This window comes from Stigmatopora argus, chromosome 3 (genome assembly GCF_051989625.1).
Source record: "Stigmatopora argus isolate UIUO_Sarg chromosome 3, RoL_Sarg_1.0, whole genome shotgun sequence".
Lineage (NCBI taxonomy): Eukaryota > Metazoa > Chordata > Actinopteri > Syngnathiformes > Syngnathidae > Stigmatopora > Stigmatopora argus.
The window spans coordinates 14,107,972-14,132,591 of record NC_135389.1 but is presented as its reverse complement, the minus strand read 5'-3'; the positions used below and the strand labels follow the sequence as shown (position 1 = coordinate 14,132,591).

Here is a 24,620-nt window from a genome sequence, read left to right as displayed (position 1 = left end):
ATTCCAGTGCCCTTGAATTACATTTTGTAGTTTTACAAATGATAAGTAGTTGAAGATAGAAATATCTTGTATTTGTAGATACCTGTAGAAAAGAGAATTTGTGAATTTCTCTTTTTTTAATTCTATAAACACAAAGTGACTTTTGACACAAATGTCGCCTTTAAGGTTGTGCAAAACTGTGCTTTTGGCGGGCGCTATGTACCACAGACAGCCACTCAGAAGACTTCTCAATTGGTTCAATTGGAGCCCCTACCTGTGCCAAAGGTCAATTTAAGCTATTGCATGATTTAATAACTCTTCAAAATAATCGAGGATATGGGGACTGACAAATGCAATCGATTTGCGAAACCTGTTCAGTAGATAAAACCATGCTACAGAAAAAAGATCATGCTGATTTTCACCTTGATATTTGGCTCTGAACAAAACGATGGGGGACAAACGTCATAGCTACGAGAAGATTCTTCACTTTGACGTCAGTGGAATATTTGTTTGTGGTAGACAGACGCCAGGCATCTGTGACTGTCACAGGGCACTTCCCATTGCTAAGCGTAAACTTTAAGTGACCTCTGTCCACCGAGAAGATCTCGATGACACGCGCCCCAGGCCGGATCATTTACGCTGATTTGCGTTAGACGCCGTTAGGAGAAGAAGAAAACTGAAAACTGTGGCTGGTGGCCAGCTGAGGCATCAAACACGAACACTTGTTTTGGAAGCCGTCCCATTGTTTTGTAAGCACGTCGAGCCAAGCCCACCGGACACACTGGGCGGATGAACTGGGCTATTAAACCGTCATGAATGGATTGGCTGAAGAGAACCTTGACATTTCTTTTACAATTCAATGAAATGGGACATTTTCTCCTGGTTAGGGTGATCTAATATGATGGCTTCAGGGCACTGAGTGCAGAGGGTGAGTAACATGACCAAGTGGGACCTAATTATTCAATTCTTGTGAATTTTTGATTTTTTTTTTTACATACTGAGGAGCTAATCTTAAGTGACAAGGTTGCTTGCAAATGGGTTTTTAAACAGATTATGAAAATATGTTTTCCGCAATCAACATTGCAATGTATTGGATGGACGTTGGCTCGGTCCTGTTTCTGTGACCTCGCACATTTGCTTCTAATGCTGAAAACATTCTTGCTTGACCAATTTCCTTCTTTCTAGGTTCACGTTTTCTCTATTAGCAACTGGCTTGTTCTCTCCTCGCCTGGTGTTTACTTCCTCCCCCCCGCCCCCCCATGTAGTAACCTGAAGAGAAGGCTGCCTGTTCACAAATCCGATCCGTGAACGCACTTCCAGCTCAACCTTGTTTGTTTCTCACCCAACTTCCCATGCAGGGAAACAAACGGCACTATTTCAGGAGCCTCAAGAGGGGGGGAAAAGTTACGCAATTGACGTATCCACATAAAACGATGTTCCATATTTTTGGGTGAACGGCCGCCACTTTTGTGAGGTCCGCGTGAGAAGGTTCCTGCCGGTTAGGCTGGCCCGGGTGAGCGTGCGGCAGCTCTGTGAGGGAGTGGAAGTGTTCTGTCATGGTTAAACACCAGCGCCTGTTCCTGATTAAGGACCATTTGTTTCTGTCAGAGCACAAAGCAACAGCCTCCTCCCCGGATGATAAATAAGTTAGTGGATGGGAGGATGAAAGGGACATGTTCATCAATGAAATACTTTGACACTGGGATGTTCTTTGGAACGCTTTTCCCCCCACAAAGTAATCACCATCCGTTTTAGGATGCAATCTGGTGAAAACACATGAGTTTTTACTTTGGGCTTTAGAAAAGTTCCCCGACAACATTGTCCAAGCAATCACAGTTCACAGTAAAAACAACTTCAAATCATGCAGTGGGCGCGCCAGGCCATGAGTTGGAAATGGAATTAAATAGCATTTAGCGGTATCTGGATTTACCAGCTTAATTCATTCCATTTAGCAAATCCATTTTTGCTATGAAATGAATGCAACTGCTTTTAATTCATAATAATTGATCGCCATTTCTGGCCTTTCTGTGGAGTTTGCATGTTCGCCTCATGCCTCTGTGGGTTTTCTCTGGGTACTCCGGCTTCCGCCCACATCCCAGAAACATGCATGCTAGGCTGGTCGAACACTACAAATTGTCCATAGATGTGGCTCAATGGTTGTTTGTCTATGTGTGCCCTGCAATTGGCTGGCAACCGGTTGGGGGTATATCCTGCCTCCTGGGATAGGCTCAAGCACCCCTTGTGCGGATAAGCTTTCCAGAAGATGAAAGAATGATTGATCCTGGACATGCCTGACTAAAGGTTCTTGGAGTAAAGTATTATTGTAATGAAAGGTATATTGAAGCAGACCCAAACTTTATTTGTCTTTTACGGAGGCATAATTTGCACAGCAAGAAATAAAAATATACAAAATAGCATTACACAGAATATAGTCAATTTTATATATTTTTATGTCATATCCTGTCATAACGCAATTATTTACAATACTTTTCTGCTTGCATTTGTTTTTCTACTGATTCCGACACTTTCCATAGGTGACAAAAGTTTGTTTTGTTTACTATTTGGAATCTTAATTTTATAGTATTTATCATCAACCTCATGTATTTGATTCACATGAACAAATTCCAAGTTGAGACCTGCTATCCAAATGTGAAGTATCTCAGGTGATGTTTGGGCCAAACTATCGGCCATTTCGTTCCAACGATGCTTTCCTCCCATTCCTGCACGCACGCATTTGCATGCACACATGGACATAATCGTAGACATACATCAAAAACCAAGTAGCGACTGGCCGGCCTAATGCTTGTTCTTTTTTTTTTCTCTTTCCAAATAGCCAAGATAAAGACTGAAAGGCAAGTGGTAAGCAGCAGCCTGGCTTCTCCGCCCTCCCCGAGGGGATCGGATGTTCTCAGCCGTTATAAGCAAGCAAAGCTGGCGGCCGGCAGACCGTCTGGCTCCAGAGCAGTGCGGGCGCGGCAACGCGCACGTACACGTGCACAATGCCAGACCTTCTGTCATGAGGTTTGCTTTCACTGAGGTCAGCTAAACAAGCCCAGAGGCCTCCAAACGTGGCCACGGGGCTCCGCCGGCGTCACACGCTCATGACGACACACTTCACTTTATTTCCTTCCTCTGGGCGACTGTCTTGTTTGTGTTGTCTGTGTGTTTGTGTGCGTGTGTATGTGTGTGTGTGTGTTCACTCTGTCCTGCATTAAATTACATCACGTTCCACCCTGTCACCTTAAAGCCGTGACTGGACCAAAACTGTGTGCATGCAGTACACTGTACTGTACTCACTGTTTGGTTCACTGCTGTATTCACCCACATTTGAAGTATTTTTCTCAATATTATTCTGAGGACTGAAAATCTTTGCAATAACAATTTGACTACAGCGTTTTCATACTGGCGCGCTGGCTAATGAATTAAAAAAAAAACGGACTTTAAAGATGACCATTTTGGAGTTCATTTCAATATATAGTATATGACACGACCGGACATTTTCGTCGACGAAATTTCCGGGTACCGAATATGAATGACTCCCTGCCGTTTTAATATGAAATCCTAATTTTTACCATTGTTTTTGGATGACTGGATTTTAAATGTTGGGTGCTCATTTAGCAAATGGCATACCAAATTAAATCTACTAAAACACAAATGAAGTGCAAATTTTAACTGTAACATAGAAATAATTGTTTGTTTTCAAATATATTGAATAATGTCCCCCAAGTGACATAAAATATTACAAAAACACCTTCTACGTGAGAAATTACCACGGGAATATTGTGAAATGGGCTGCAAGTGTTTTATTCATTTCATTTCTAGTCATCGCATTTAGTGTTCAGTGTGTTGGTCTTCGGTTAAAATTGAGTAGCATAGTTTGATCAACTTTTACTAACCTCACTTAGCGGTTACGCCAGCCTGACTGCATTCATAGGAGAACATAGTAACTTTTTTCATGACTTATTCCTGCTGTGGCTGTTTTTGATTTCACAGTTAATCCTCTTCCTCGTGGCCCACCTTTAAGAATGCATCCACAGCCCCCTCCTTTTCCCTCAATTCCTCTGATGTTCACTTAGAATAGATCCACTCTCCATTAAGTTTACTTCTCCTTGGGAGGTTGGAAAGCAAAAATATTTTGTATGTATGGGGCAATATTGAGCATAGATATATTTTTTTTAAGTGGTGGAAAAAGTGTTTAGCACATTTGCCTCACAGTTATGAGGCAATAATAAGGATTCGATCCCAGTTTTGGATCTTTCTGTGTGGAGTTTGCATGCTCTCCCCGGGCTTATGTGGGTTTTCTTTGGGTACTCTGGTTTCCTCCCACATCCCCAAAACATGAATAGTATGCTGGTTAAACACTTCAAATTGCCCCTAGGTATGAGTGTGAGCGTGAATGGTTGTCCGTCTCCTTGTGCCCTACAAAATTGGCTGAAAACCAATTGAAGGTGTCCCCCACCTGCTGCCTGTAGTTGGCTGGGATGGGCTCCAGCACCCCCGGCGACCATTGTGAAGATAATTGGTAGAGAAAATGAATAAATAAATGAGTTTACCAGTGCTTATTATCATGGGAGCACCCTGAATCATGTTTATTCTCCTACAGAATACCCTAAAAATGACTTATTCATTCCACTCTCTTTGATTAAAACCACAACGGGCCATGCCCTCAGCGTCAGTCGTCCATGTTAAAGTCTGCTCTCATGCCAACTAAGCCATTTATATGTTTCACAAAAGCAAATGACTGGATGACATCATCTTCCCAGCCTCATCGCCTTGAGCGATACTGACAAATAAAACAATAAATAAATTGATGAAACAATTACTAGGTAGAAATGAACCTGCACGTATTTTGTGACTTACGCACATTGTGACTTGCGCACTTTCTACTGATCAAAAGCAACATCGCTTCATTTAAATGGATACCACGAATATTTTTATTTCTACAAATAAACACTATGGGGACAGGCCATTGAATTGATTTATGAAATAGTTTATTCCATTTTGGGTGTGTGTGTGAATGCAATGATGAGAAAAGGATTACAAACCCAGGGCCTGAATGACATCGAGGCATATTGGAAACACTTTGATTCAGATCTAAAAACATGCGTCCATATTTCATATATTTGAACTGCGCATCAAAACAAACTTAGCTTTCCTCCTCCTCATTTTACTATTTCAACTCGACCTTATTTTTCTCCATGTTTTCCTTCTCACCCGGCCACGATCGACCCCCCCTCTGTCTCTCTGTAAGAACTGCCCTCAGATTACTGAGGTTTGTGGAGGTCTATAAGAAACATGTGTGTCTGGTTGAGGGCGGTTGATGGGAAGTTCTGAATCAGGCATCACAACCTCATTTCTCCTAAGAGGAAAGATGAGAGTAAAAATGGCAAACTTCAAAGCAACCAAATGAATACTGCCCTAGTGCGTTTTATATATATATATATATATATATATATATATATATATATATATATATATATATATATATATATATATATATATATATATATATATATATATATATATATGCCTTTATTGTTATTATCCTATATTACAATTAGATTAGTCATAAAAAGAATTATGTACAATAAAAAGGAAGTGAGGTAAAAAAAAGAAGTGTTATCAAAGAAAAACATGCATAGTGATAAAGACTGTCCTGTTGTTTTATTAGAGTTTCATGAATAGTTTGCCACTCTGGTATAGTACATCTGTTGTCCAGTTTTTGAAAAACAAATGTTACACTGCCATCAAGTGGATTTGAAATTACCTGTCACGTGAGCGTGGAAATCTACAACTTTACAATTTTCAAGTACAGCTAGAGCCCCCATATGCAATATTTTATTTGGAGCCCCCTTTCCTGCCCACTCATCCTCTCCATGTATACACGACATAAATTAATCAGTCCATTTTTTTAACATGTCCAAAATTATATATACATGCTTTCATAATACCAAAAAAAGAACATTAAAATTCCAAAAATATTCTGGCCAAAAAGATAAATAACACATTAGCTTTCTATGATTTTTTGTTTTTAATAAATATATTCAGCCTAATATAATTCACTAATATACATATAGACAGTTATTATTGCTACTGTTTGTAAAAAATGGTGGTTTGATTTGCAAACTACAATCTCGTTTATAACAATCAAATCATAATTTTAATATATATTTAATAACAATTTGTTGGCACTCCTGATGGAGTACTAATTCGCTGTAAAGTCTGATTATCCACTATATTTTGTCCATTATAATGCAATGCTAAATTCATTTTTATATATCCAGAAATGTCTAAATGTAAATACATTTCCTTTTAGCTATGCTAATAAAAAAAAAATGCTGCTCAAATACACTCCTGAGCGAGGAACAATGAGCACAGTGGAAAATCTACAACATTTAGGTTAAAGCAGCATGTCATAAAGGCAACTCTAATGAGCTAGACAGTTTAAGAGGGGGAGCAAATGGCTCACATATGGATTTGAAAAATCACAGGCACCACAGCTATGTTGTGCATTTAACTCATTGTTTGCCATTGAGAGCGACGGACGGGGGATGACATGGCCATCACTGTCAATGCTGACAGCCTCTCAGTTCAAATGCATTAGACGTACAATTATTTCCCTTTGAAATGCATTCATTTTCTGTGGAGGAGCTACAATCACTGATTTTATGAGACCTATATTGGGTCTTTTGGCCCTAAAATCTGCTGATCGTGCAGGCCTTGAAAACAGTGTGGTGCCATTGCATAATAGATACAAGATGCAACAAGCTTGATTGCTTTCTTTTCCTTTCTTGGAACCACATTATATCGTCTGCGAAGCCGCAATAAAGTCAATTTCCTTTGCATCCTAAACATGATGAGGCCCAAGTCTTAACAAGGAACTGCAGGACTATAAAACCAAATGTGTTATGAATTCAACTACATCATAAAACCTAGGAACCTCTATTGAATAATAAGATAAATACATTTTTGGATTCTTCCCACACGGACAGTCATGCACACGTTAAATCTAAATTATAAGGTAGAAGAACCCTAAATGTTTACCCAAAATACTGATGGCCATGATCAAGGAGTAGCGTAAGAACAGAGAGAGGCCAATCAGCACTTCCAGTGCCCCGAAGCTCTCCGAAATAACCAAGTTTTAATGTTCAAGAGCAAGACTTAATTATCCATTCACAAGCATATTGCCAAAGGGCTGTGACTATCGCAAGCTAATAGAAGCCAGCATTCTAGCACGTGCCGTCAGAATTACTCACTGCATTACCCACCATTCATAGCACGTATTAACACAAGCAATTTCATGCATATGGATACACTGGCTCTTAGCGGGGGAGCTTCTGATTGCTCGGAAACTAATTTCACAATCATTAGTTTTGGAGGAGGAGTGCGTGATAGTCTGCAGCAGATTGCAGAAGATGACAACTTCCTCTCCACGTTAAAGAGAGAGCTGCCATAAGCAAATATCGGGGGAAATTTTGGAATCCTATCGGGATGAAGACGCTTAATAGATATTGGCAACCTGCTATTTGTGACCAGGTGCCTCTTTTGAATGGTGCAGGCCAAATGATGATGCCAAGTAGGTATAGCCTGAAGGAGGAGTTAATGAGTCATGGCCAAGTACTGCATCCATATGTAAGTCGGGTTGATATTTTGCAAATCCCCTGATTCAACTTAATTCTGTTATGGGCCACTGTACACAATAAACATGTAAATTGAGTTCATGGAAGGGACTATAAATCAAATCCTTTGATTTATTGATTAAATCAAAACTGATGTTAACCAAAGGCAAAACATGGAAAATACATGACATGAAATTGCTAAGTTATGTTAAAAACTACAAAAGGAATTTGCGACTGCATTGGTGATTATTTTAATGTCATTGCCAAAATACAAGTAGCATATGTATGAATCCAAACAAAGTCAGGACAAGCTCTACACGACAATCGCAATATTAAATAGAAGCAGCTAGATGGCAGTGTTAACTCAGGACTACCATGGTATAATCAGTTTATGACTGCATGAACTTGATGTAGAATAACTGAATATCAAGCGTGAGGTAAAATAAATGAAATACATTTGAGACATTAAAAGGGGATATGTAAATAAACCAAAACTGTAAAAACTTTTCTACAGTTGAAAAAGAACAAAAATTGCAAAAATGTTTTTTAAATCTTTTTTTTCATATTCTGTGAACATTTATTGATTTGTTTCACCAACATTTGTCCACATGCAGCGAATGAATGAGTAATACTATGGTATTTGAGAATGCAGTATCTAGTGATGGCAGTGTGCCATAGTTGGCAGGGGACATTTTAGAGTATAATCTGTTTCTTAATTGAAAAGTGGATTTTGTAACATCATTTAAAATTGCAAGACCGTTGTGTAAAATTTAATCAATTTGAAGTAGTAATATCAACCCTTCGGGGCGGGTACATCACCTATGGAGAGGGATTTGAAAGGGGGTCATTGGGGGGCTGTGTCCCACATTTGCAGGTGCCACCATCTGGGAAGTTTAAGTCATCGCTGCAAGCAATAGACATTTTGTAAAATGAGCGAGGATGTAAAATGCAGAAATTGCCCTCTCTCTTTTGGACGTGTAGTATTGAAATTACCCTCTGGCAATGTTGTAGGCTCAGTCACCAGAAGGCTACATCATATTACAGTATTTGTAACATTTTGCTTTGAGCTGTTTCAAAAAAAATGTTTTTTATAATGTAGTTTGTGAGCCGATAATGCAATAATGCTACCATTTGGAGACAGCACAAAGGCTACATTTGTGTCATTGCTGCTGGATCCTTGTTTAAATGTTGTTGTGATACCAGAGCAGCTGATCACATGCTCCTTGTTTCCCACGTTGCTCTTGAATGCTCCATCACAATGCCATTGTTACACATATGAGTGTGTGCACTCATTACTTATTCTCACAGTAGCGCAACCTTTTGTCCCAACTCATTCCTCACTGGCTCCGCAAGACCTTTCCTGGACCTGCTGTGGCCCATCTGGCCCCCAGTCTCATACAACCCCCCCTAAAATCCCCTCACAAGGACACACGCAACATCTCTCCACACCAGCTGTCCGGCTCGTGTGCCCCCCTTTACTATAGGTGCTGGACATGGATTAGAGCAAGGATGTTCAAATGGGTGCTCGAGGGCCTCTGTGGGTGCAAGTTTTGTTGCCAACTGATCTAGCAAACACAGCTTCTTCACCCCTAAGGTTTCTGCTTTTTTCCCTGCTGATTTCAAGTCTAAAAATGGTTACATTGTGTGGAGGTATGCTTAGGAGGGGCGGGTGTGTGTGTGTGTGTGTGTGTGTTAATGACTACATATTAGTATATTTGGGTGCAACTAATGATTATCTCATTTGATGTAATTGACAGCAGAGGCGTCCAATTTATTGGACTGGCCGAGGCTGACAGCACTGAAATTTGAACTGAACATCTATTGCTGTTAATGAGAGGCAATGAGTTAATGTGCTTTTTAACAATGGGATAAAAGCCTTTTTTTTTATTACGAGCCCCCCTTAGAAATATTTTTAATTGACTACATAAAATGCATAAACAAACTGAATCTAATTAAATTGTTAGTTTTATCAATGACAGATGTTTACTTTAATGTACTATTTCTTTTGTTTTTCTGAGTTATAAAGTTAATACCATACATACAACATGCATAACCTAAAAAACTGCAAAATGGTTTGGTTCTCACTAATTAGTCTAAAAATGTATTTCTTTTCAAATGCAAGAAATAAAGCAGGTTATTCATTGCTATTTCTAAGGAGGGGCAGAGTGTTCATAAATCATAAATTAATGCGGGTTGAAATGACAGTTATCCTTGTGTTTATGTGCTCTGTGCAGGTGGAGCGATGAGCAGCAAGAAGGCGGGGCCGGATGGATGGATGGATGGATGACAAGCGGATGCTGCGCTCCTCTCTGGCCGACTCTCAGTCGACTTGAGCGGACACAGGCACCAGCGTGAGCCCCTCTCGGTCACCAGGATTAGGGCCATTCTGGGAAGTCCAGTCGGAAATTTGCCGACTCGACTGGTTCACCGGACGGTGTTTCTTTTAGCCTCACATCGGAGATATTTATTTACTCGATCGGGCGTCGATTTCTTTGGACATTTGAACATGTCCATATTGCCGTTCACGCCTCCCATAGTGAAGAGGCTCCTCGGCTGGAAGAAGGGGGAACAGAACGGCCAAGAAGAGAAGTGGTGCGAAAAAGCTGTCAAGAGTCTGGTGAAAAAGTTGAAGAAGACCGGCCAGTTGGACGAGTTGGAAAAGGCCATCACGACGCAGAATGTCAACAGCAAATGTTTGACGATACCGAGGTGAGGACATCGACAGCCTGCGCCTGTCTAGCTGTTAGCATCCTAGCATTAGCATCACCAATATTACAGCCTAAAATGGGTTAGTACTAGACTGGGTATACTTGCAGTAATGCACTTAAAATGGCTGAAAAAGGATGGAATTCACCATCTAATCTTTCTTGTGATGACGTCTTAGTCCTTGGAATGTCATATAACCATACGCTGGATAACCCACGTTTAGGCAATAGAATAATTCATTATACTAATGGATCGGTTTCTTAGCCTCAGTTTTGATGTGAATTATTTTCATCGTGAGGTTTGTAGGTGCAAAATGTCATTGTTTTGTCCTCCAAACTGGTTTGTGATCATAAGAAGGTGAGAAGAAACATGAATAGTGTTTTTTTCCTGTTAGCCGTGTATAAAAAAAGTAGGGTTTCCAACTTGAATAAAGTAATACCGTAATACAGTAATACCTTGAGATAAGAGCTTAATGCGTTCCGGGACCGAGCTCGTATGTTGATTTATTCGTATCTCAAATCACCATTTCCCATAGAAATAAAATAAATACAAATTAATTTGTTCCCACCCTCTGAAAAAACCCTCACCAAAAACAGGGTGTTACAATGGAAATACATACTTTTATTGGTTCTAATTCACCATCTACTAACAGAGTAACACATAACTAGTGTTTATGATGTTTAATACTAAAATGACACATTAACTATGCAATTATTTTTACTGTTTTCTTTGTCTATCGGGGTAAAAAACTGGGACCAAGTTTGAAGTCCTCACTTTCGATTCTTGGTGACAGCAGTGCTCTATGGGAAGTAGTTTCTTTTTTGTAAGAAAGTTTCTTTTGTTGGCAACACTAGTCAAAAGTATGAGTCAAAGAATGTTTAGACTGGACTCTATATATAGTAGTTTGGGAAAGATGAAATAACATTAACAATGACGTGGATGTGAGTACTAAAATTATGTGCCTGCCAAGTAATTAAGTGGAATAGAAAATGTATGAATGGATATTCATCAAAAGCTAATTCAAGGTTTCACAATATTTTAAGGCTCTAGGAGTCAACTGTTTGTTTGTTATGTACACCTTTCCGAGAAAGCCAACATTAAAATAGCGATTTTGGGTGGGAATCCGCTCCAGGCTGCGGGAGGGTGTGGACCACTGTTTGGATTGTGGGTCAGATGTTGCAGGTTTCGAAAATCACAGCTGTCTACTAGAGACAATCCAGGAAATCGTTTGTTTTATACTTTAACCTCCACTTTTCCTTTCTCTCTAATGTCGAAGAAACGGGATCAGTTCAAGTCATATTCCTGAAGTAGGCTAAAAATAAGAATGGGGTGGAGTATGCGTAGTATGTTTTTACCCATATCTCAAACCAGTCGTGTACAGTGAGACAGTTTTTGTTGTGGGCATCTATCAGATCACTAGATGGCCGACTCCAGGTGTCGCACAGAAAAGGTCTTCCTCACGTCATTTACTGCCGCCTGTGGCGCTGGCCTGACCTGCAGTCGCACCATGAGCTGCGGGCCGTTGACCAGTGTGAATACGCCTTCCACACAAAGAAAGATGAAGTGTGTGTGAACCCTTATCACTACCAGAGGGTGGAGACGCCAAGTGAGTCTCGCTTCCAATTTCCAATCAGAAAAAGTGGTCCCCGATAAACATAAAATTTGTGTCTCTAGTTTTGCCGCCTGTTCTGGTTCCAAGACATACAGACATTCCTGCTGAGTTCCCACCACTGGATGACTACAGCCCCTCTATCCCCGAGAACACTATCTTCCCTGCTGGAATTGAACCACAGAGTAATTACATACCTGGTGAGCAAGCAAAATGTCCCTTGTGGATGTGAAATATTTGTATGATAATAATAGCACCGTCCAAGGAACGAACCTAAGGATACTTCAATTGATGATTAATGTGATTATTTTAAGAAACACCCCCACCAGGGTACCTGAGTGAGGATGGCGAGACAAGCGATCAACAACTTAACCACAGCATGGACACAGGTAAATTCACTGTTTATACAATTTCTAGATCTATTGTCTCCATATACGGAACCACTGTGTTTGCATTTCAGGCTCACCCAGCTTGTCGCCCAATCCTGTGTCACCCACAAACAATAATCTTGGTAAGCATGCACAGATGTTTTTTTTTCAACCAATATTTTTTTATACATGTATATAATTATATATAACATAAAAGCAGAAGAAATTAGCTAGCTACTTTCACAATGTGAATGTACAGTCATACCTTGAGATTCGAGCATAATGCGTTCTGGGACTGAGCTCGTATATCGATTTACTCGTATCTCAAATCAAAGTTAACTTAAATTAACTTAGATTCCTATACACACACACACTTTAAAAAAAGTTTTAATCTTACATTACACTAAATTTAAACCTTCTTGTGCAAAAACCAAGGCAAAGAGGTTCATGTATTCCACCGCGACTTTCGAGGCGAACTTCCTGCTTCTCTATACGTATTGGCGAGCCAGCTCAGTCACGTGTAGACTACTCGTGTTTTTCCATTATTTCGTGCTTAATATCGATTGTCATTATACGCCTTTACTTCGCACTACTCTTCATTGCACCAGCTTGCTTTGGATCCATTGTGTTTCCCTTAATTCTGCACTGACTAACGGGAAAAAAACACGGGAATAATTTGTCTCGCATCTCGAGGTAAATATTTGCTCGGAATTTTAATCGTATCTCAAATTCCTCGTATGTCGGGGCACTCATATGTCAAGGTATTACTGTACATGGACCTGATCTGATGGCTGGTGGGGTGTACACAACATATCCTCAATTAGGGTCTTCAACAATTAAAAAAAATGATTTGCCAAGTGCAGTTTTCATATACATAAACGGATAGCAACTTTCCCTCTCGAAAAAGATACAAACGCAGGCACTAGATAAGCATTGTTTTTTTTTTCCATGTTGCTGCCAAATGGTGCAGTTTATTGCAAGGTTAGTTGACATTTCCAAATTTCTCTCAGTATTCCTAGCACTTAAACATCATGTATTTTGAAACAAATCATGAAAATGACTACACAGGACGTTTAAGTGATGTAATTGAAACCACTTGTGAGATTCAACAGTAAACCACTTATTGAGCTATGAATGGGGTCATTGTCTGCGTCGCGCTCAGGTCTGCAGGGAGATCATGTAAAGACAGCCCCAGGTAATCTAATAATGCTAACATCCGGTTGTCAGGCTATTCAATCTGCACGCAAAGCCAAAAGGAGGTCAGGATTTCAAGAAAACAGAAATAAAGTACGTAACGTCTCGGCATTCCTGGCCGAGGTCGTGGGAAAGAGCCCCAGGATGCCATCGTTATCTGCTATAGGCATATTCAGTTCAATGAATGTCGAGCACAGTCGTTATCTTTTCAACTTTATGCCAGCCACAGAGCTAACTGCTTAGCTTTCGCATACACAGACCTGCAACCCGTGACTTACTGCGAGTCGGCGTTCTGGTGCTCCATCTCCTACTACGAGCTCAACCAGCGTGTAGGAGAGACTTTCCACGCTTCACAGCCCTCCCTGACGGTCGACGGCTTCACGGATCCCTCCAACTCGGAGCGCTTCTGCCTGGGCCTTTTGTCAAACGTTAACCGCAATTCCTCCGTGGAGCTCACGCGCAGACATATAGGTAATTTGCGATAATACGCACTAGATAATGGGAATTGATGGGGATATATGATGTCTTATCATTTAAGTATTGTCCCTTAACTCATTTACGCTTTAATGTTAGCAAATGAAAGTATACCTTTTATTTATTTATTGCAAGGTGACATACTATTCTTTCTCTTAACTTTTAGGACGGGGTGTAAGGTTGTACTACATTGGTGGGGAAGTGTTTGCGGAGTGTCTCAGTGACAGCGCCATCTTCGTCCAGAGTCCAAATTGCAACCAGCGCTACGGATGGCATCCTGCTACTGTTTGCAAGATTCCTCCAGGTACATCTAAAAATGTGGACACTTTACAGAACCTTTTGCACCCTTTACTTAGCCTAGGCAATCACTGTTTTGAGGTACACCGACACATTAAAATGGCAACAGTTATGAACTATGAAGTATTGTGTTTAATTGACAAAAAAAACAAAAATATAACGTTTAACTTAAAATCTGGGCCTGTTCCGTGTATACCAAGCTGTGGTTTTGTTTTATGTAAGAACAAATGGGCGGATAAAAAGATTCATGATACTTTCTTTCATTTAGTTAAAGCACATTTCATTCATTTTTTTTCATCTCAATATACTTAAGTTGTAGGTACTGGTGATGAAAAATGAATGAATGAATGACACTCAATGAATGTCAAAAAATCTATTGACTGATTTGAAAAATTAGATTTCCTGTAGCACAGCTGTTTTTTCCTCGAGGCACTGCTTGTGAACAACTGCTCCATGTTTCCATTCATAACAATCAGGTTGCAACTTGAAGATCTTCAACAACCAGGAGTTTGCCGCACTTCTTGCCCAGTCGGTCAACCAAGGCTTTGAGGCCGTTTACCAACTCACCAGGATGTGCACCATTCGCATGAGTTTTGTCAAAGGATGGGGAGCCGAGTACAGGTAAACAGAGAGTTGAAAACTCCAACAGAAACCATTTGGGGATGACGGTTTTTATATTTCCGTTCCTCAAACTAAGCTTTTAACTCACAGTTGTATACAGCCATCTTTGTTTTGCTTTGCGCTTTCAATTTGGAAGCCAGCTTTCTTGGTTTGATTTTTAAAAAAAATGCCCTGATGTTGATGGTCGAGTTCTTGAGCACACCGAGGAAGGGATATGGGGGATGGTGTTCTTTGGCGAGCAAGCTTGTGCCACTTGAGTAATGGCGAAGGAATGTAGCAGGCGCGCAGTGGGAGGTGAACGCATATCAGAGACACTTGCGAGGGGAATTCCCAAAAGGCAGGTGTGGCGATTGAGTTTCTGGCACCAGGCACTTTTTGGAGAGAGCGTTGAAAAAGATGACCAACTGAAAATGTGATTTTCTATTTTTTTTTTAAAATGTGCGTCAATCAAACATCGTTTATTCACTCTTCTTTTCTTCTTTTGCAGACGTCAGACAGTGACCAGCACCCCCTGCTGGATTGAGTTGCATCTCAATGGTCCTTTGCAGTGGCTGGATAAAGTCCTCACACAGATGGGTTCCCCTAGCATTCACTGCTCCAGTGTGTCTTAAAGGCAGCCAGCACATGAAGCCACGTGAGACGACTTCAGTTTCTCACTCTCTCAGTGCAGAAAAGGAAAGAGACCAGGATCCGCCTCCTTTCATTTAATCTCACATACACAATGGAATGCAAATGTTTGATGACCCCTGGTCTACATTTTCATTCATGTGAAGTGGAAGATGGTGTCCGAAAGTCCAGGAATGTCACAGAACTGCTTCCAAAAGGTGTGTTAACAGAAAATTTGACCAGGGGTGCCCAAAATTTTGCAAGGTGTACATTCTGCACTTTGCCTCGAACCATTTCAGTGTACGCATATGATATTACCTGTATTTTTCAGACACATAGGGCCTTTCTTTTTTTTTTATTGTCATTGAGATATCAACTAGCCATGCATAGCAACAGTCTTGTTCATAGTGACAACACTGACTTAAAAAATCACCCACATTGGCATGATGGGACATTTTCATGAAATATGGAGGAGTGGGTAGAAGGAGGCAATTTATTTATACAGTTCTCTTCCCTTTTCATTGTTTTTTTTCTCAGGAAATACAATAGAAACCTTACTAAAGAATTGAATCATTTTTTATTTTCCTCTAAATCTTGACCTTGCCAGGTTAATGTGACAACACATGCTGAGTGTTTATCACAATTCTAAATAATGATTCATTTGAATTAAAGCTTTCAACTGGTCATGCTCCAGTACAACTCGTTTTGAGTGCAGAATGACCCTAATCAATGTGATAGAATTTGTGTAAAGTGTTTTAAGTACAATGTACTTTCCTCCTAAAATAATTCATATTTATGAGAATTACATGATGACTTGGTGTCTTCTATTTTCAATAGCACCATTAAAAAAAAAAAAAGAAAACCTATTTTGCTCAGTGACAAATACATTTTATAAGTTATTTTTGCATACTGTCCTGCATCGAAATATATTTTTTATTATGCCTCAAGTCAGATTGTACATAACTATTTATAGCTTGTGATTTTCTGTAGTAATGCGTTGATGGAAACGTGACTGCACAGGAATTGACTGTATTGCCCAAGCAGGAGTTTACCGGGATGAAGCTGCCTGCTTTAATATTGACACGCCTCAACATACGAGTACACAACACCGAAAGATCAAAAGTCGTCTGAAAGGTATGCACAGTTGTTACAGCATGTTTAGATTTAAAAAACAAAAAACAAAGGTTCTTATCACATTGGTTCAATCAACCAGTGGGAAACCTGCTCCATGTAGCTGATGATGCACTTTTATTGTTGATTGGTGTTCAGCTTCTTTCTGGTGTTGTATCGTGTCTCTCCGAGTTTGTTTAATTCGACGGTGTAAGGCATGTGTAATCAGGCTGCTGTCCCTGATCATCGTCATTGATGTTGCCATGTTACTGAATATTAATACTCTCACAGTACAAGAGCTAATCTACTGTATTAAATAAGTTAAACTGCATTTGGGTTGATATTTTTCTTTTATTGTGGTCTTTAATGTCTCATGTACAAACTTTTTGGTCAGTCACTGAGTGAAAGAATTTTCCTTAAATGACTTTTGTCATGCAGGAAGTCTAATAAATAGATTACCTAAAATACATGCATTTAATGTTTTTCAAACTCTTATTTTTGTCAATGTGATGCGTTTTAGGTTTTTGATGGTGTAGCCACTTTTGAGTGCCCTTAAACAAGTTTGGCCGTATCCGAATAGGAAACATGATTGATGAGGGATTAATATAGTACTTTGTCATAATATTTACTTTGGGTTTTTGTTTGCTTGAGTACCATCCATAAGATTTGGTAAACACTGCATTATTGTACTTTATTTACATGTGACATCATGAACAGTTACCCAGAGTGTAACAGTCATGTTTACAGTACAAGAAATGAAAAGAGCCATTCACAAACACTAAAAACAAAACGTCTTTATGGTGACATTACAGACTGTTATTTGTTTGACAGTTCATCTTTTGTGACTTTACAAAATGTCTATGACTTGTTTGGATAACAGTTGGTCATAAAAAGGAACAAAATCAAAAATGTCCTAACTTTGCTGGATTTTAAATGGGTCTATTTTCTGGTTATGTTGCTGTTTACTTAAAAGTAGGACATCCCAGCTAATTGCTTACATATTTCCTATCTATTTACGAAGAAAACCATACAGTTATTAATTATTCAACAACGACAACCATTTTTTGTCATCACTGGGTCAAATCTTTTGACTCTTTTGGCAAGCTTCAAGTTTGTCTCCCCACTTTTAAGGTTTTTAAACCTTTTACTGAATATACATCACCAGCTACTTTTCAGCTGACAAAAGTGACGAGCGTTTAGTTGACCAACGAAAGCTTGCGGACTTCCTTTTCGTTGGGGTTTATTTGCTCTTTACGATAATGCATTCTTGTGACTTCCAAATACATTTTGCAATTGCAAGCCAGGGATAAGTTCAGAAATCTAATTTTGCACCTTCACTTTTCATTTTTGAAGAATTGCAGCAAACCTGTCTACAGTACGTCCATGAGCGAGTCCACTTTCCCCACGCCAAAAGCCGTTTGAGGGAGCGCTGGAGCTGGCGCGAGAGCCAGGAAACGTTGATAGGGCCACGGTTCGCTTCTGCTAGCTTTCCTCACCTGATGATAAGCCATCTATCTCATCATTATCACCGCCAATTGCCATCCAAAATGCTTTTGCAACCTGAAAAACAGAATTGAGTAACAATTTAGAAAAAAAATGTCATTAGTCTGTGACTCTTAGTGCAATGTCAAATAGTTTTCCCACCTTCTCTGCATGGACTTTTCTCTGCTCGTGAGGTAAAGATGAAGCTTTGTCTGTGAGTTGCCCAGGAGACAAAGGAATACTGTTATCTCATTTGCTACATTACGGAGATTATGTGGCTACCATTTGAGGATCATCGTTCACCTTTCATCTCTTTTAATTTGGTGAATAGGCGTTCAAAGTTATCCACATCTGCGTCTCCAGCTGTGAGATTTGCAAGCTCCTGAATATCCAAATTTGTCATTGCATCTGAAACAAGCCAGACCGTTCATTTCCACACTTGTAACCTCTAAAGATATTATTAGGATTAAAAACTTTTGTCTTTTTCTCACCAACAACCACGTTCTCCTGTGAGCTGGCTCTCTGTGTCTGACAATCCAGTTCGTTCACAAGTGTGCCCTCTGCTGGCAGACTAGAAGACTAACAACAACAAAGAGTAATAACTTCCAACTTAGGAAAACATATTAAGTTAAGAATAATCTTTATCCAAGTATTGCCGGCACTGACCTGCTGATCTTGACAGCTGCGAGGGTTATTGTGTCGGGCGGCCACCAAACTACTCATGAGTCCAAAGCTCTGACTATTCCCTGTTAAAGTGTAAAGATAGTATTGTTGGTTTTACAGGATAATACATAGAAGAAAAACCTAAAGGGTTTTGTTTATCTGACCATCCTTCATCTCCACACTGGTCCATACATTTGCATTGAGAGCTTGGACAATTCTTTTTACCCCTGTGGATTCTGGAAAGTCATCTGCATTAAAAAAAGCAATAATAATATTAAATGAAGTGATGTTAAAAGAGCGGTGAACAGGGTTATTGTGGGTTGGGGTTTTGATGAGCTACTTTCCCCTCGGTATCAAAATGAGGGGACTGGGAATCAACATTTCACACGACACATCATGCAGGTGGAAAATGAACAAATTGGCAAAGCGTCACTCACCATCTTCATCGGGCAACTCCTGAGGATTGAGCTCCACCAACTCAAAGCTGTGCGACAAACACCACTGTTGGGCTTCACGTCTACTGACACCTTGCAAAAAAATCCAGTCCAACAGGCCTTACAATGTCAAACAGAACTCTTTCAACAATGACACGTCCACACGGCAGAAAAAAACAAAACATACCGTCATCGCAAACTCTGTCACACACCAGAATGAGCACCTCTGGAGAGATGTCCTCCACCACTGAGATCCACGGACGAAGCTTTTCCAGGCCATCCTTCTGCAACACATACACTTTGGGTATCACGTTGAATAAAATATTGGGATTTCCAAACAACAATAGCAAAGAGGCATACCTGCGTGCTATCAAAATAAGCAATGAAAGCCTGCATGGACTGTGCAATCTCTGATGACATTTGAAAAATGCTGGGAACCACACATAGGCTGACATCTGCTGTGTAGTACTTGTTGTTGATGGTCCATGGGTACCATACTACGGCTTGCTCTCGTTTGGTAGCCTCTGGCAGCGTTTGGGAACCTAGAATTTCTGCGAGACACAAATTTCGCAGGTACAGTTTACAATCACTCCCTATATTACTTAAAGACGACCCTAGATTACTTAAAGACGACTCTTCTCCGAGCACTGTATGGGAAATCAAGGTAGAAGCGTAAGCTAGCATTAGCACATTTGACATCGTTGTACAATTACCTAAACAAACACTTACGCTTGACGATTTCTTGCTCTTTAAATGTACCGTCACTGCTCGTGACAACTACACACGGAATTGTCATCGGAGCGTCCTCTGAGTCGGACATTTTAATGAAGAAAAATACGACGGTTCCAGCTCAGGTTCGGGAGCAACTAGCGTCACGTGACGCAGGGTGAACTTTCAACTCTCCCGTACTCTACCGGTTCATTGAACGCCTCATGAAAAAGGAAAAAAAAAAGGTTTTCCAAACATTTGCTCTATCTGTTCTGTGCTGTAGAGGTATGAAGAATATATTATTCCAATTATTTTCTCGGTAAAATGTTTTTTTCCCCATTTCATCTGCCCTTTAGATCATCAGTATTTCAATCTGAAATGATCACTTTGTTCAAATTTAGTTCTCAATCATTCATTCATCTTCGTTTTTTTCTGGAGCACGAGGCAATCAACAAATCACACACAAACTCGTACCTAGATAATTTCTGAATCTTTTGGGAATGTTGGAGGAAACCGATTACCCACAAAAAAACCCACATAGACTGCACAGAGAGCATGCAAACTCCACTCAGTGACTGGGATTGAACCATTGATCTCAGAACTGTGGTGCAGATCTACTAACCAACCACTCATTACCACGACGCCTCATTATTTAATAAATTATTAATTTACTTCTTGTAAATAACTAATTTAATACCACAAGCAAAACAAATTATATTACATAAAAAGTACATATATTCATTGATTCATTTTCTGAACCGTTTTATCCTCAGTGTCACGGGGGGTGCTGGAGCCGATCCCAGCTGATTCCGGGCCAGAGGCGGGGGACACCCTGAATCGGTGGACAACAGACTTACACCCATACCTAGGAGCAATTTAGAGTGTCCAATCAACCTACCATGCATGTTTTAAAGTGTCCACAAAAGAGCAAGTTCAAAACTACATTTTGGTTAAACTAATATCATTCTAGGTTAATGTTCCATTTATCCATAAATGCTCCTCTTGCAGTCAGTATCAGCGCTGCTCTTTAGATTGTATTGGAAATGGATGTACTACTAGATAGAAGCTCCGTGTTTCTCATTTATTCACTAAAAATGTTCACATTGATTCAATTTGTCTGTTGTTTTTATATTATTGCCCATACAGCCCATTCGTCAGGACACTTTACCTTGTGAAACAGCTAAGATAGATTGGCTATCATTCTTCCTTTCACTTATATTTACGGCACCTCTTCACTCGGCAGGATATATACTCTTCATGCTGGACTGAAGAGTGATGGAATCCCTCTGCACTCAAAGGTCTCACTCACAGAGCAATGGTGACATAAAGGTCACTTGGCCGCCCCTGTCACAACAAACACATCTTTGTAAAGGTCAGTCTTCCTTTTCGATATATACGTAGTAGTTTATACACTTTCCTCAGTGATGTTTCTGGCGAACCCGCACCTGACGTGACAAGGAAGAGGCCGAGTGTCGTTGTGATATTGTACAGATGGACCAGTTGGCTGAAGAAAGCAGCAGATTGCAGCACATCAGCATTCTTCTAAAGAAACAGGCGCTTGATTGCTGTGTTATGGGCTGGTGCTCTACAGCTGTCTCAGGGCAGACGCCCATACCTGTTCTCGCATGCCAATGAGACAAGCGTAGCTTCCCCAACTGCTAATCACTGGCTATCTGCCGACTCCCTCCTTCCCAGAGTCAGACTAGCTTTGCAACGGAACCGGGCCTTTCGGTTTTCGGCAAACCCCTCCCCCCCAAAAAGAAAAAGGTGCCACATTTTCACAGCCCAGTAGGAGACAGATGTGTGCCTTGAAGCGGAGCATCTCTCAGCACCTGGCCTCCTCTTGTGCTCTGTCAAAGAGCTCAGTGGTCTGCAGAGAACAAGGATTGGGAGGTGGGGAATGGACATCAGGTGGCGTCAGGAAGATTTGCACAAACTTATGTCTTAAAAGTGATGACACTTCAGAATCAAGACCAGAATAACAATTAGCGCAGGAGAGGGATATCGACTATTTGAGTTAATTTGGGGCACAGTAGTGAGTATAAGTGTGTCTTTCTTAAATATGTCCATAAGGAACATCATCGAACATCAGAGAGAGATTAAATAGTTCAATTTACAGGGAAAGATCAGAATCAGGGAAATATTTTGTATATACAGATGAGCTTGAAATGCTTGAGTTTATCCAACAACAGAATTCTTTGTTTGTTTATAACATGCTTGGCCAGGAAAGGTTAGTTTTCATGAAATGTTAGTTGAGCCTGTCAATGTTACTAATTTGTCTAGATTGAGAGGACTGAGTTGATTTTGTGTCTGGATTGAAATCGTAGCCAGCGTCATAATTGTCAGTTCATGTCTACATTTCGGAGTGGGTTACTCATGAGCCCACCTGTCAATTTGGAAAAAGCAATCGCTATTTTGTATAGAAGTTGTCAATCAAAATGCCAACCGCATGTAGTATATAAAGTCAGTTGTCAAAAAACAAGCATTTCAGACTCTGGCGCTGTTTTGATATGGAAATGCAACTCGTTACTGCGGTTCCCGCCCACTTCCCGGTTGATACCCAATCATGAAAATGAACATTGTCCTTGGTCATCATTGATCTTTGTTTTTGCATTCATCCAAGTTGGACATATTCAAGTGTACTGACAGTTCATTAATTACCATCTGCAATCCATTTAGTTATAACAGTGCTCTGTCTACTACATGCACAAAACCTATGTTCTCTCTCTTTAAACATTCAACGCCCATTAATTAAGCCTGCTAATCTTCCCCTGGCAGTGGCATCATGTACCTCGCTGATTGGACTAATTGTGAAAAGATGTTTCTGAAGTAAACTATCAAATTAACAGTGTTTTTTTTTTCATGCTTGGTTTGCTTGGGTTAGCCCGAAGAGATTGACAATGCCATTGAGCAATGCCGTAATGGGATGATTTGCGTGTGATTAGTCCATGACTTCATCCTTGGCGTCTGGCAACCAACTGGAAACAGCCAGTCTTCCGAGTGAACCATTATCCCTCCATTAGGTTGTTTCCTCTTGCACTCACACACGCACACACACAAGCTCTCGTCTTGGTCGGCGAGTGTGGAGGAACTCATTCAAGTGATTCCTTGCAGGGAGATGACAATGTCCAAATTAGGGAAATGAGAAGCCATTACATGAAATATCTGCACTTGACACTGTGCTAATATCAAATTAAGTCACGGCAAAAATGGCCTCCTCTTTCAACACAGTGCAAACCGTGATCCGTTCTTGTTCCAAATGAACCACCGCACTGGTATTTCGACTGTAATCAGGCACGTGTATTGTAAATCATTTTGGGAGCGTGTAAAATTATTGGGCCTAATTACGAGCAGATGGAACGCTTTATGCGCACTCGGGGTGGCTACAGAGGGTGCTGTGTGAACAAGGATAATTAGAAAGTTGAACCCCATTGTTGTTAATTAGCATGAATCCAATCATTTAATTACCTTGATTCAGTTGAGAATTGCAGCTCAGGCAGAAATCCAGAGTGCCCTCCTGAAGGTGTTGCTGGATGGAGCCCAGCAGTGGCTGGACATGATGCAACAGGTACCCCCTGCTGAAATATGAACCCAAATTAATCATCAGCCTCCATACTCTCTCCGTACTCTATATGATTAGACTTAACGACCCAAACCCCAAGGTCTATTAGTGAGCTCGGCGGGATGTAGTTGCGCTGATACAGATTCACAGTAAAGGCAATTATAGAAGATAGGAAACAGTGGTGTTGACATATTTTGTGGCCTCGTTCTGACAGCATACCCCGAGAGCCACGTGCTTGAGCTTGAGGCAATTTGACGTCCCGCGGAACATCAGCGAGGTGGATTCGGATATAACGGGTAGGGGGTTGTCACTGCCTAATACTGTTTGCATGTAGTACACTAATCCCGAAGTGTGGATAATATCAGCCCTCTCTTGATCTATTTTGATCATAAAATAAGATTTTTAGGAACAAGCTGTACTTCAGGAAAAAACAACAACTGAGATGTCAATCATTACCGCACGTTCACAGGCACATTGTGTCTTGAGGGGGAAAAAATCACGAAATGAGGTTTGAATTCTGTCCTGAATTCAATTTATTTGACAAAATATTACGATTGTTGAAAAAAAAAAAACTTTAGCTATTTGTTCCTGCTGACCAAAAGAACTAATTTACGTTGGTAAATATTAGGGGTGAAACTAATTCAGACTTTTTAAAAATTCAATAATAATTAAGTTGTGTATTTTTTTCAAATCACGTTTTAATTGCAGGTTACATTGCATCTTTGGTTAGTGCACAATTTTCTGTTACCTTGACTAAACTGATACACACATTAGCTAAACTAATGGATACCGGAATAGAACAATCAGATTAAATTATAGTACATTTAAAAAATATATCGTGATTAAAGAAAATATGGTTTTGTGTAGATATGTATTATCCACCCATCTTTTTTTAATTGCTTACTATTATAATATTATTATTATTTTCGATTTGGTCTTAGAACAAGGGAATTTACTCAGAAATTAAAATTTGTAGTATTTGGCATGTGAATGATTTAAAATGTGATGGGCTGGAAATGTGCCTAAATTGTGAAATGGTCGATATATTAATATTTGTACCGTACCTAAAACATATTTTTATGTACATTGTTATGAGCGTCTGTAGTTTGTGGATTCCCCTGTAGGAGGTGGTAGAGGAGATTGAAACCAAATATACAAGCGCTCCACTTGAAATGTTCCTTTTACTGC

At 40.1% G+C, this 24,620-nt stretch overlaps 2 protein-coding genes and 1 long non-coding RNA gene across 5 annotated transcripts; 1 reads left to right on the top strand and 2 right to left on the bottom strand.

Annotated features, from left to right (window-relative positions):
- The first annotated feature begins 600 nt into the window (after positions 1-600).
- smad3b (SMAD family member 3b) lies at positions 601-16,914 on the top strand. Its single transcript, XM_077595522.1, has 11 exons — positions 601-907; positions 2,813-3,000; positions 9,833-10,307; positions 11,717-11,910; positions 11,979-12,113; positions 12,228-12,302; positions 12,374-12,424; positions 13,734-13,946; positions 14,116-14,253; positions 14,723-14,867; positions 15,355-16,914. Exons 3-11 carry the CDS (start codon positions 10,105-10,107, stop codon positions 15,476-15,478), a joined length of 1,278 nt encoding a protein of 425 aa, XP_077451648.1. The 5' UTR covers positions 601-907; positions 2,813-3,000; positions 9,833-10,104; the 3' UTR covers positions 15,479-16,914.
- A 341-nt stretch (positions 16,915-17,255) lies between these two features.
- On the bottom strand, positions 17,256-20,482 carry aagab (alpha and gamma adaptin binding protein). 2 transcript variants are annotated; one of them, XM_077595524.1, is made up of 10 exons: positions 20,345-20,482; positions 19,523-19,713; positions 19,350-19,446; positions 19,166-19,255; positions 18,893-18,976; positions 18,732-18,811; positions 18,557-18,644; positions 18,369-18,473; positions 18,228-18,277; positions 17,256-18,143 (listed from the first exon to the last, which is right to left on the bottom strand). In XM_077595524.1, the coding sequence occupies exons 2-10, from the start codon at positions 19,580-19,582 to the stop codon at positions 18,066-18,068; spliced, it is 732 nt and encodes a 243-aa protein (XP_077451650.1). In that variant the 5' UTR covers positions 19,583-19,713; positions 20,345-20,482; the 3' UTR covers positions 17,256-18,065. The 2 variants fall into 2 exon arrangements, with proteins under 2 accessions (XP_077451650.1, XP_077451649.1); XM_077595523.1 differs by lacking the exon at positions 20,345-20,482 and adding an exon at positions 19,892-20,078.
- A 543-nt stretch (positions 20,483-21,025) lies between these two features.
- On the bottom strand, positions 21,026-23,472 carry LOC144070945 (uncharacterized). 2 transcript variants are annotated; one of them, XR_013299511.1, is made up of 4 exons: positions 23,339-23,472; positions 21,486-21,740; positions 21,316-21,409; positions 21,026-21,214 (listed from the first exon to the last, which is right to left on the bottom strand). It is a non-coding gene; the product is annotated as an uncharacterized LOC144070945 (long non-coding RNA). The 2 variants fall into 2 exon arrangements; XR_013299510.1 differs by having other exon boundaries at positions 21,316-21,740.
- Between the last annotated feature and the right edge of the window lie 1,148 nt (positions 23,473-24,620).

Excerpts from the sequence above, each read along its gene's own strand:
- smad3b (XM_077595522.1), top strand. The coding sequence starts at position 10,105 with ATGTCCATATTGCCGTTCACGCCTCCCATAGTGAAGAGGCTCCTCGGC. Across the intron at positions 10,308-11,716 it reads AAATGTTTGACGATACCGAG|ATCACTAGATGGCCGACTCC; the intron begins GTGAGGACATCG and ends GGCATCTATCAG. Across the intron at positions 12,303-12,373 it reads TAACCACAGCATGGACACAG|GCTCACCCAGCTTGTCGCCC; the intron begins GTAAATTCACTG and ends TTTGCATTTCAG.
- aagab (XM_077595523.1), bottom strand. The coding sequence starts at position 19,982 with ATGTCCGACTCAGAGGACGCTCCGATGACAATTCCGTGTGTAGTTGTC. Across the intron at positions 19,256-19,349 it reads TGACAGAGTTTGCGATGACG|GTGTCAGTAGACGTGAAGCC; the intron begins GTATGTTTTGTT and ends TTTTTTTGCAAG. Across the intron at positions 18,144-18,227 it reads GAAAAGTCCATGCAGAGAAG|GTTGCAAAAGCATTTTGGAT; the intron begins GTGGGAAAACTA and ends TCTGTTTTTCAG.